Source organism: Vanacampus margaritifer, chromosome 9 (assembly GCF_051991255.1).
Source record: "Vanacampus margaritifer isolate UIUO_Vmar chromosome 9, RoL_Vmar_1.0, whole genome shotgun sequence".
Taxonomy (NCBI): domain Eukaryota; kingdom Metazoa; phylum Chordata; class Actinopteri; order Syngnathiformes; family Syngnathidae; genus Vanacampus; species Vanacampus margaritifer.
Window position 1 is genome coordinate 14664408 of NC_135440.1, and position 11872 is coordinate 14676279.

General features: G+C 37.1%; 1 protein-coding gene across 4 annotated transcripts; it reads right to left on the reverse strand.

The window, feature by feature from the left end:
- Nucleotides 1-485: 485 nt before the first annotated feature.
- Nucleotides 486-9390, reverse strand: LOC144058514 (phospholemman-like). 4 transcript variants are annotated; one of them, XM_077577017.1, is made up of 10 exons: nt 9242-9390; nt 9067-9170; nt 6207-6263; nt 5474-5491; nt 5359-5382; nt 3487-3561; nt 1786-1822; nt 1664-1701; nt 1547-1572; nt 486-572 (listed from the first exon to the last, which is right to left on the reverse strand). In XM_077577017.1, the coding sequence occupies exons 3-9, from the start codon at nt 6256-6258 to the stop codon at nt 1568-1570; spliced, it is 249 nt and encodes an 82-aa protein (XP_077433143.1). In that variant the 5' UTR covers nt 6259-6263; nt 9067-9170; nt 9242-9390; the 3' UTR covers nt 486-572; nt 1547-1567. The 4 variants fall into 4 exon arrangements, with proteins under 4 accessions (XP_077433143.1, XP_077433144.1, XP_077433142.1 ...); XM_077577018.1 differs by having other exon boundaries at nt 9067-9160; nt 9242-9362; XM_077577016.1 differs by having other exon boundaries at nt 9067-9317.
- Between the last annotated feature and the right edge of the window lie 2482 nt (nt 9391-11872).

The window sequence follows — 11872 nt, forward strand, 5'->3', positions numbered from 1 at the left end:
TCTGCTGAGTGTGCATTGGCAGCGATGCAGTGCAGCCTTTTCCTGTGATGTAATAAATACGACATGTACAGCTTTTGCCCTCACAGATGCACAAATTTGCAGGAAATCCCTTTTTAGCAGGAATTGCCGCAGAGGTGGATGAAATGAGATGCAATTTTGCAGACAACCGTCTTGTTGATGGCTTCTTTGCACCACATAAATCATTCACATTCACTGCTGGCAGCCGAGCCAAATGCAACGGCAGCACAAGAGTGCAGCAGTGGGCTATCTGCTGCCCCACAACACATGGCCAGACCCTCCACAATATTGTGGCGAACATGAAATATAAACTACAGGAAGCTTTTAAAACCATATATTTTATGACGCAATGTTGCTTGCATCAATGTCAATGTCCCTAACTATGCACATTTGGATTGCACTGTTGCATAAAGATAATTTAAATAGTTAGCAAGAAAGAAAGAAAAAAAATGAATGAAAATGAGAGATGTTTTAAAATCGAAGTCTTTATTAATCAAATGAATGTCTTCAGCCGATTAGATCATCTGCTGGCATCTGGTAGTAGTACTTGGTAACTGCAGGGAGAGGAGATTTAGAAAATGAATTTACTGTATACAGCAAGTTGAATCATGTGATGAGGTTAAGAGCAGCAGCGTGCAAAGTAGGGCCCAGTGGCCACATATATATTCAGTTCTTTAGCATTTACATGATCAGTAATGTACCTTTTTCTTTATTTAATTAATGTAGCTCATTAAATAATTAATTGCTTTATTTTACTATATAATATGATCAGGATACTATACAACCAAAAAATAGTCAAATAAAAAGAATAATTTGATTTTCTTAATTAAAAAAAAATTAATTACTCAGTTTAAAAAAATAGCTATTTTATTCTTAAAACTATTATTGATTGATTGAATGTATTTATTTGAAAGAGACGATGCACATTAATCAACATTTTACAATGTAAATGTGCCCAAGTTAGCTAAATTAAGCTAAGAGCGTAAGAGCCAGCCTAAAATGAGTGTCATTAAAATCACAAATAAGTTTTCAACAATATGACAAGAGTAGATTTCTTGTACAGTTGATATTGGTTGATTATGTATTTACCTCTTTAAAAAATTGATTAGAGGATTAATTGTAAATAATATAGTAAAAAGGTCAAACAAAGCAATTAAATATACATTTAGCGTTTTTCAATTACCTGATTTGACAACTATAAACTACTTTAAAAATGGTAATCATTTTAACGGATTTATGGTATATAATTTTACACAAACTTCTAACAATTCTGTATCTATTTCATTAAATAATTGGTTAAACATAAAATAATTAGTTGTATGTAAAAAATGAATTATTTAATCAATTAAATAAATATTGTAAACAATTTGACATATTTTATATAGGCTATACAGTCAAGTATTACATCCAAACTATAGTTATTTATTTTTTCTGAAATGACCAAACCCATCTGTCAATTTTAAAAATCAAACATGGAACTTGAGTGTGTGTATGTGTGTTTTCCCAGCTCTGTTTTAGAGGTACGTACCAACTGAATTTGGCTTTGGAATTATGCTGGGGGGAAAAAAAGTTTGATTACTTTGTTGATGGTGACAACACATTATGAAAACAAAAAAAAAAAAAAAAACAGCATAAATATATTTACCCCTTGGAACAATTGATTCGACGTCTGGATTTCGTGACCTGGGCACAATTAATGAATAGTTAAAATATTTGTGCTGCAAAACATGCAATTTAAGCATGTTAAGCTTCTATTTATTTACTCACCTTGACTTGTCACTCTTTTTACACATACATTTCCTACCTGTTCGGGAGGGGGTGAAAACATTAAAAAAAATTATAAAAAGGTAGCTGTGACATTCTTACATTTGGTTGTTGTGATTAGTTAAATCTATGCAATGGCATATCTCATCATGGGAAACAAAAAATAATAATTGAAAGGTAAGAACCAAGATCAGAGGTCTTTTCCAAAACACTATAAATCCATTTAGTTAATTCTGAGAAAGCGACATTTACCCTCTTAAAAATAATTACATGGCTTAGAATGAATATGCTGAAAAGAAAGAATAGAGTCTGTACTCGTGGAATAGCCTGTTGAGCGCGATAATTTATTTTAATTTATTTTTTTAAATCTTGTTTCTGTTCCTGTTCTATATGGAAATGTAGAAGAAGAAGAAAACAATTGGTGGAGGACAAGATACCAATAAATAGAAGCCTTTTCTTTTCTTCATAAAAATCTTTCTTATTATTTTTTGTGTGCCAAGAACAGAAATTGTAAAAAAACATCTGGATAGTGTGAAACCAGACATAGACAGTATTTTATTCTAATAAGCCAATGTTCTTTTTACCTTCCAGGATGCACTCTCACTTCTAGTCAGTGGACAACATGACTTCATTCTTGTCGCTGCACTAGATAGAAAGGTTGATGTGGGAAATCCCAAAGTGGGCTTGTGACCTACAAGTTGTCAGGGTAAAGCATCTTGAAAGATAGCGCTAATCCTTTATTTGTCTTTATTCCCCCACTGGGAGGCGCCAGCGGTGTCTTTTACTGGCAGCAAGTCTTTCAGTGCTCTCGTTTTTTTTTTTTTTGGAGCCAAACAGTAAACTTGCACAGCACTGCTCTCTTTTATGTTCTCTTTTTATGCACTGTCTTTATGATTTGTCAGTTTTTCTGCCTGTTTTTTATGACGTTTCTCCAATGCCGACCTCATTGGGATTAACTGAGAAAACTTTCCCCTGCTCAACTGCATAAACCATGAATAATAAAAACAAGTGTGACTAAAAAATATTTACTGCATGCTAATTAGATTTCAGCAGTAACAAAATGTCTCATTTTGTCACAGTTTTGCATATTGAGTCACTTTCTGAAATTAATAAATTTGCCAAAACGAGAAACTTTGCAAATATGAAAGCATACAAATATAAATATGAAATAAATAAATAAATAAATAAATAAATATGAAATAAATAAATATATATATATATATATATATATATATATATATATATATATATATAATATATACATGTATAAATCACCTATTTGCTGAATAATCTATTTGCCTTTTGTGTTATTGTGAAATGCCCTACGAGGATACAAAATGGCGACAAAGCCCTGGCTAAACAGACAGGTGGTAGCAACTGACTGTTGACCAGCTGAGGGCGTACCCCATCTCAGACGGAGAAAAGGACCTTTGACAAACCTCAAAATATTTTTGTGAAATCTCTACTTCAGATAAGTGCTGCTCGTTATCCAAGAACGCTGTCCACAGGCTGTGTTCGTTCTTGCGTGTTGCTTATGGGTTGTTTTGGTGAATATATTTAATGTGTTGCCAAGTGGGAGGAACATTTGAGCAAAGCGGAGTCTGGTGATAAGGACCGACCAGTATGAGACGCGGCATGTGAGCGCTGATATTGGACCACCCCACCTTCATGATATGAGTGTGCGAACATGTTGTAAATACTCACTGACGATGAGGGCGATGCCCAGGAGGAACAGCACGACGGCGAAAACCAGGCCACCGATCCTCAGAGATTCGTAGTCTGAAATGTTCAAAATATTAAATTGCGGGGATACAGATTGCTAGATTATGGACACACACTTAATTAAATGTGTCAGTCAAAGTCGTCAGATGGAAAAAATGCAAAATTGTACTCCCCCACCCTCTGCTGGGAGACCGCCAAATTGAGCTGCCATCTCAACAGAAAACATACCTCCAGCATCCAGATAGTTAGTTTTAAGAAAGAGAGAGAGAAAGAGAAAAAGAAAAAGAGAGAAAGAGGGAAAGAGAGATAGAGATAGAAAGAGAGATAGATAGAGGGAAAGACAAAGAGAGAAAGAGAGAAAGATAAAGAGATAGAGAGATAGATAGATAGAGATACTGTAGATAGCGAGAGCGATAGAGAGAGAGAGAGAGAGAAAAAGAGAAAAAGAGAGATAAAGAGATACATAGAGAGCGAGCGAGCGATAGACAGCGATAGCGAGAGAGAGAAAAACAAAGACAAAGAGAGAAAGAGAGAAAGAGAAAAAGAGAGATAGATAAAGAGATAAAGATAGAGAGAGAGTGATAGAGAGAAAGAGAGAGGAAGAGAAAGAAAGAGGAAGAGAAAGAAAAAGAGGAAGAGAGATAGAAAGAGAGAAAGACAAAGAGAGAAAGACAAGGAAGGAAAGAGAGAGATAGAGAGAGCGATAGAGAGAGAGAAAGACAAAGAGAGAAAGAGAAATACAAAGAGAGAAAGAGAAATACAAAGAGAAAAAGAGAAAGAGAGAGATTGATATAGAGCGAGCGATAGAGAGAGAGAGAGAGAGAGAGACAAAGAGAGAAAGAAAAAGACAGATGGATAAATAGATACGTAGAGAGCGATAGAGAGAAAGAGAGAGAAAGAGAAAGAGGAAGAGAGAGAGATGGATAAAGAAAAGAGAAAGATAGAGAAAGAGAAAGAGAAAGAAAAAGAGATAGAGATAGAGAAAGAAAAAGAGATAGATAGATAGATAGATAGATAGATAGATAGATAGATAGATAGATAGATATGCAGAGAAAGGGCATGAACCAAGTCCGACTGGTCAGGACAAAAATCGCTTAGTACGGTGGAAGATAAACACGGATGATCTTTGACTACAACATGCGATAAGACTCCACAATTTAATTAATCTGAGCACGAGCTTTACATTTGGTAGTGGCTGCTGCTTTGGTTGGCAACAAAGTTCAAATGAGCTCAGCAGTTAATTCTTTAATGTCTGTGTTTAAACGAGATAATTACAGGAACTAGATCGTTATTTCCCAAGGGGGTTAAAAAAATGGAGGAGTCTATTTGGGGAGAGATATTTAATTCTTCAAGCGGACAACACTAGTGACATGGTGTCTATGAGAGCGAGGAACATAACAAAACCCACAACCACATCAGTGCTTATTTTATGGTACTGACTTGATCTTTGATGACATATCTTGTTATAAACACAGCAATAAAAAACCACTGTTCAAAATGTATTATTAGAAAAATATGAATGCACATGCTCAGTAGTTTTATGGTGGAGTACGGATATAAATACGATATGTCAAAAGGTACGAAATAACACAAATTTCCATTCAAACCAGTGGAGTGGAGAATAATACATCTGCTGGCTTACAATATTCAACCCAATAACTCATTACTGTTTTCGACTGGGGTTTTCAACTGGGGTGACTCTCAGTGCTGATATCGCGTGGACAAAGGCCCAAATACCTAAAAGCAAATCCACAGTTCTTGTGGGAATGAGCCGAAGGAAATGAAAGTGTGAGACGCCTTAATCTGACCTTGCAGATGTTTCCTTTCAGACGTTTGTAAGATTTGCTTACTTACCATATTCAAAAGCGCTGTCATAGTCTGCTTGAAGAGAAGAGACGGGAATGAATTGAGCGTCAGACATTGATCAGTATGCAGCACTTGACTTTTGCCTTTGTGAACTCAAACGCACCTTTTTCACTGTCTGTAGCTGAAAATGTGAAGACAAAAATAGACAAATATCAGAGTTAAAGAGTAGAAAGTATTAAGAGCACATTGTCGCTGAAATGTGAAAAACACTTAAGTCTATGTTTTTTTTTTTTTACATTTTCTTCCTCAAAACATAAGTTTCATCACAAAAACATTAAAATGTAAAAAATAAAAAAAAAATTGACATGAGTGATAACTTCGTTTTTTTCCATGAACAATTAATACATTTTAAAACTAATTTTTCCACTTGCTGTCGACTGAAAATGACCTGTGCTCAGGAAACAGGTTAACGACCAATCATGAACCCAGAAAACAGGTGAGCCATGATTTGTCGTTACCTATTTCCTCAGCACAAGTGATGTCATCTTCGGTCGACAGCAAGTGGAATTTTTATTTTTATTTTTAAAGGTATTTATTTATTGTACATAAAAAAAAAACAATGAATTTATTAAATTAATTCTGGACAAAATATTAACTTTTTACTGCTGAGATTAGGTCAAGTATTCCGTTAAAGGGTTCTTTCCTAACTGTGAAGAAACCTAGCATGTAAATTTAGGTGCCAAACTAATGCAAATCATTTTAAAATGTTTTTGCGTTCCAAACAAGCAGAACATGACAGGAAAGTCTGCCAAGTAAATGAGCAGCAAAAAGCTATGTGACCGTTCAGAGACCAGAGGCAGCACCAAAAAAAAATAAAAAATAAAAATCACCCTCACCGAGAGCAGGAGTCAACCAGGAGACAAATGCAACAAACAGCAAAAGATCCATTGTAGCTGGTGTGGAGAACAAACAATTGTTAATGAAATCGAACTTCATTTGACCTCTAAACGTTTGAATGCGCATGTCTGACTGTTAACCGTTTCTGTATACTTTCTCACAACTTACAGTTCTCTGACAAGATATTGAACAAGAAAAATCACAATAGGTTTTTGATCCATGAATGGTTGATTGAGTCCAGACCTGAGTTTCATCAAATAATTTCAACAGAGATACGGTAGAGACTGAAAAAGTAACAGAAAGGCATAGAAATGGACATCTATCCACATTTTTTTTTTTTATTCATTTCAACTGTAAAGGTTATGTTGATCCTGAAATTGTATGAAATAATAATAATTCCTTTGTAACGCACTTTACATTTACAAAATAATAGGGGTGTTAGAAATTTTTTTATTCGGCAATATATCGCGATATTACAGCGTGCAATTCTCAAATCTCGAATATGCGGCCGAATCGGTTTTTAAACATGCATTTTTTATGGGAATAGTCAACAAAACGTCTTACTTAGGGTTAGGATTCACACATTAAGCATGGAAGAATGTTATATTAATGGAACATTAAGTTTTAATAATTTATTTTAGTGCTATTCAAACATGAAGCAGACTGCAACCGGTTTGTTAAATGCAGTGGCTCAGTTATAAGCCTGAATTTTCAGATAAATAAATACATTTTCAAACAAATCTTACAGTGTGCATGTACAAGTTTACTGATTAGCATTTTCATATTTGAGTAAAAAATCCCCAAAAATAAATCGCAATTTATAGATTTGTATCGGGATTAATCGGTATCGAATCAAATCGTGACCTATGAACCGTGATACGAATCGAAAGGTACTAGGCAATTCACACCCCTACAAAATAAATATCAAAAATAACTTTTCGGTACATATATTTTAGAAGCGTAAAAGAAGACAAGCTAGTAAGAAAAAAGCCAATCCTGCCAACATGCCAGGAGGGGATTGATGCGCGCAGCATGCCTTATTAACAGGGAGTCAAATACCGTAGAGCGTTTATACGGCGCCAGAGGGGGGTCACCGCAGGTATTTAATAAAGTTGTGCTGCACATGCTTTTACTTTGTGATCAAGCAAGAGAGGCACAGAGCCTTGGACAGAAGATGCACAGAACTGAAAGCAAACACGATGAGCACACTAATCAAGATCAAAAGAAGATTTGAGTTGTGATCTTGTGTTTGATGCATAAATTGAACTTCAGGAGGTAAAGCAGCAAACTGCTTCTTTGTCAGACCATAGTAAAAAAAATTCATGGCTTGTAAGTGTAGATAGAAGGAAAAAAAACACCTAAATGACATGAGGAATGATTCAAATCTATTTTTTTTGCCCCAAATGTCAACTAAATTTGAGTTTACACTCTAAATCAATTGATCCGTGCTAACCAACAACAAAAACAAAATCTGACAGTTGTGGTGAGAAAACAAAATCTCAATCTAAACCAACTAATAAGTCAATCATTTTAGCATGTTGTTTTGTTTTAACCAGAAGAAGACTGTTTGGCTGTTAACATATGACGCTACCGGTACTCAAGTAAAAGTAAAAAAAATAAACTAAAATGTTGCAAAGGATACTTGAGAAAATGTACCGGAGTAAAAGTAGCGCGTTACTCCCCACCTCTGGCAGTCAACACCTCCCGACTGGACTGCGAGGGGTCTATTTAAGGCTCCTCAAATCCTTTGCAGTCCAAGATCACCGGTGTTGAGTTGCATTTGATATTCAGTGAGAGGGTTTGACTGTTCTGTTTGTTGTCAGGAACCCGCAGGCAGCGTTTCATCGACATCATTATCTAGCAGGGTATTGTTGTTTTAAAGCTCACACAAATACTTTTGTTTACCGGCTCCGCAGCCAGCTGTGTGCAGATGGTTGACAATTTAAAAGACATAAGGCCTAAGAAGACCCTAGGCGGGAAGTGTGCACAGTCGCGAAATCCCAAAATAAGAAATGAAAACACAAAGCTTTAAAAACATAAGCTCTGGCATGTGTGAGTGTTGTCCACTGTAAAAGATTAAAGTTTGTGTAAGGAGAGCCAAGGCTTTCCTCTGTGGCACAAACCCGCCTCAACACTTCACGCATGACTGCAGTGAGGGTGTGAGCACGACCCTGGAGTGGAGAGAAATGAACACTTCATCCGTGGAAAGTGGGATTAACAACAAAAGCCTGTCCATCAAGTTTAATCAAACACAGGGTGACCCAGACAGTTATTCAAATAGGCACTGGTCCAATAATTGAATGATGGAGAGGGATATAATGGAAGACTAAGAGCAACACTTACAAATAAATTACCTCGGGTTATAATAAAACAGGATTCACAATTGGGTGTTTAATTGTAGAGTGTGCCAGTGTCAACCATAAACCAAAACAAAAATAACGCTCAGATGTTTAAATCGTGTTCTGAGTTGAGTTCACGTTCTCGCAAAATAACGCGATATCAACGGATGAGTTCGTTCTTACTACTGTCGAGCGTGTGAGAATAATAAATGAGGTCATGAGTCATGACACGTCTTTAAAAAAAAGAGTAGATAAATCGTAACAAGCACGTGAGGGGAAGATAAATTGCCACATTTGTATTGTTAATTTGCGTGCGTAAAGCGGCTTGCTTGAGGTCATTAAATACTAGTCACATGCTGCCACGAGCATTTGGATGAAAGTTGGGGGTTGGAATTTCAGTCGACAAAATAAGCCGGAGGTCTCATTGTGCAAAAGTGAGCTGATTTACAAATATCTCGGAAGTCGAGAACGTAAACACCGCAAATGCATCGATTTGGACTACTCAAAAACGTGAACTTACCACGTTTTAAACCGCAGATGTCCCCTCCTCCCAACTTTGGTGTACTCCTTTACTTGCAAAAGTTTTCTTTCAAGCAAACTTCCCGACAGAAAGGCTGGAATCAACTGTTATGTTTATTAGGAATAAAAGAGGAACAAATAGATCACATCTAATTTATGCAATTATAAGGAATTACCGAACAGTCGGTGGAGTTGGAGAACCCCTCAGGTTTTAGTGCGGGTCTTGTTTGGTCCGCTGAGGAATGAAGGAGGAGGAGGGGGCGGGCGGATGGTGTGAAGTTACTCCCAGTCTGGAGTGGAAATAGTACTACCACAGGACAATTCATTAGGGACACAATGAATCATGCTCAGTTCTGATCAAAACAGTTAGAGCAGTACTATTTGAACCATTTGCATTTTTATTGCAACATTTAAAACTTTTCTTGAAGCTATGTAGTCAGATGTGTTTCGTTTTTCTCATGTATGAAAGCACAGAGCCTACTTGAACTCATTTGGGTTGTGTGTGTCTGTGTGTGTGTGTGTGTGGGGGGGGCTGAGGCCTGCAGCAACTGACTTTGGGCGAATGGTGGAATATTCCAAGGGCACACAAGCAAGCATTCATGCTCAGTCACACCTATGAGCAGGCTTGTGGAATCCAGGTCCAGAAAGTAAAAACCCTGTCACAGATTGGCTTTAGCCACTGGTGTTTCCAATTAACTAAACGAGGTTGTCTCCACCTATTGAGTGAAAGCACCTATAGCTAATGCCAAACTGTTTCAGGGTTTTTACTTTCAGGACGTGAATTCCCCAACCCTGCCTATGAGCAATTCAAGTCTTCAACAAACCTAGAATGTATGTTTTTAGAATGTTGGAGAAAGCCATGGAGAACCAGGCTCAGGTAATAACCAATGACGGCTCAGCTTGCAAGCACAACGTGACTAAACTCAGAAAACAGCGGAGCCGTGATTGGTCGTTACCGGAGCCTTGATTAACAGTGATGTCATCTTTAGTCAACAAATAATGGCAATATGGTTGCCCCCTGAGAAGAATAAAAACGGGTGGATTTTGCTGCTTAATTCTTATTCCACAAACACAATATTAATCAGAAAGCTATTTGGACTTGTGCATGAAATATATTGTAAAGAAAATGTTTGGGTTGTCTTCATATGGTGCTACTACTGCTCTAAAGTCTTATTATGACTCCAGACTGCCCCTAAATGGTGGCATTTTGTTCCTATAATTTTTTTTAAACTGTTCTTGATTTTAATTGTATTTTTGCTATGAAAATTGTGCTGCACACTTCAGTCAATTTGATCAGTAATAAAGTGAAAATGTGTGTGTTTTAAGTAAATATTCCACATCAACTTACAGTACACGGCCCAAAATGTTCCACTTGCACCCAGGGCTGGACTGACCATCTGGCATTTTGGGCAGCTGCCCGGTGGGCCGTCCTCTTTTTTTTATTTTTATATTCTTATTTTCCTACATTTTACCCTAAGAGACTGGCCCACAATTAAGAGGGACTAGTCCTGTAATCCAGTTGCAATATAGATCACAAACTGAAACATCATCAATAAACATCAGTGGCAGAACTACATGTTAGGCAGGAATCATGCCGGGCCGGTGGGACTAAGTCAAAATGCCAGGGCCGATTATTTTGTGCTAGTCCAGCCCTGCTCGCACCCCTAAAATTTAAAGTTAGGAGTCACTGTGCTCCAAGTAAAAAAAAAATAAAAAAAAAGTTATTCTGGAGCCCAGGTTTTATACATGTTGGCAAAATGTCCTTGAGCTAGAGTTACAAGGTAACAGAAGATGTGTTACAAAAATCCCAAATAAGATTTGCACTGTGGTATCATTGGGAATGTGTTAGTGTTTCACCAAAGTAAACGCAGATAATACCAATGTGTTGTTGAGCGGTCTATTAGTCTGTTGGTGCCCAGCGATGCTCTCAAGGTCTCCTCCACACCAACCCGACACATTCTCTCCTGTGGGACGAGCAAATATAGAGCTGGCTGGACAGCGTACAATATGACTCAGTATATAGTTGAGTCAGGCTTATTGATTTGGAGCCTAAATGATGTAGAGGCTAATGAAATAACCTTCCTGTGAATGGTTTGATGGGTGTGAAAAGGATGGGAATGATTTCCCATGGCCTTCACAGTCAGCAGCATTTAAGCCAATGAAACATCTACAGCAGATTTTGGACTGGCGTGATTGACAAGCCATTCACTCCACAGGGGATTTCTTTTTTGAAGAGTGGTGTTCAGTTGATCTATATAGCGGCGTTTCAAAGAAACACTAGGGCTTTTCATCTTACAAATTTCCAACATTTGATTTGACAGCTGTCTATTCACATAGCAGCGTCAGCATTAGGTGCAACGAATTCCAATACATGACATGCCTTTACAAAGCTAATACATTTTTTTTTTTTGTTACACGAGGAAGGCATAGTCCGTTTCACATGATAAAGTGCAATTGTACACCACTGCAAATGACTTACAAAGACATACTAGTAATAAAGAGTGAGCATTGTCTTTCTAAAGGCTGTATATGGTACAAATCTTGTATTGGGTCTCATATACAAAATGTGGATTGTATAAGGTTATGTGATATGCGCTTGTTACTCTTTTCCCCCCACTTTGGCATTCTTCATACCGAGAGATCAAATCATTTTGATGAAAAACTGCACTAAAAGATGTGTGAGTGACAGCAGCATCAGGCTTGTGCAAAAGATGACGTAACATCCTTGTCCACTAGATGGAGATGTTAGTCAAGGAAGGGCTACTTAATTAAGGATCAATACAAGGAACACAGCACCAGTGAATAAC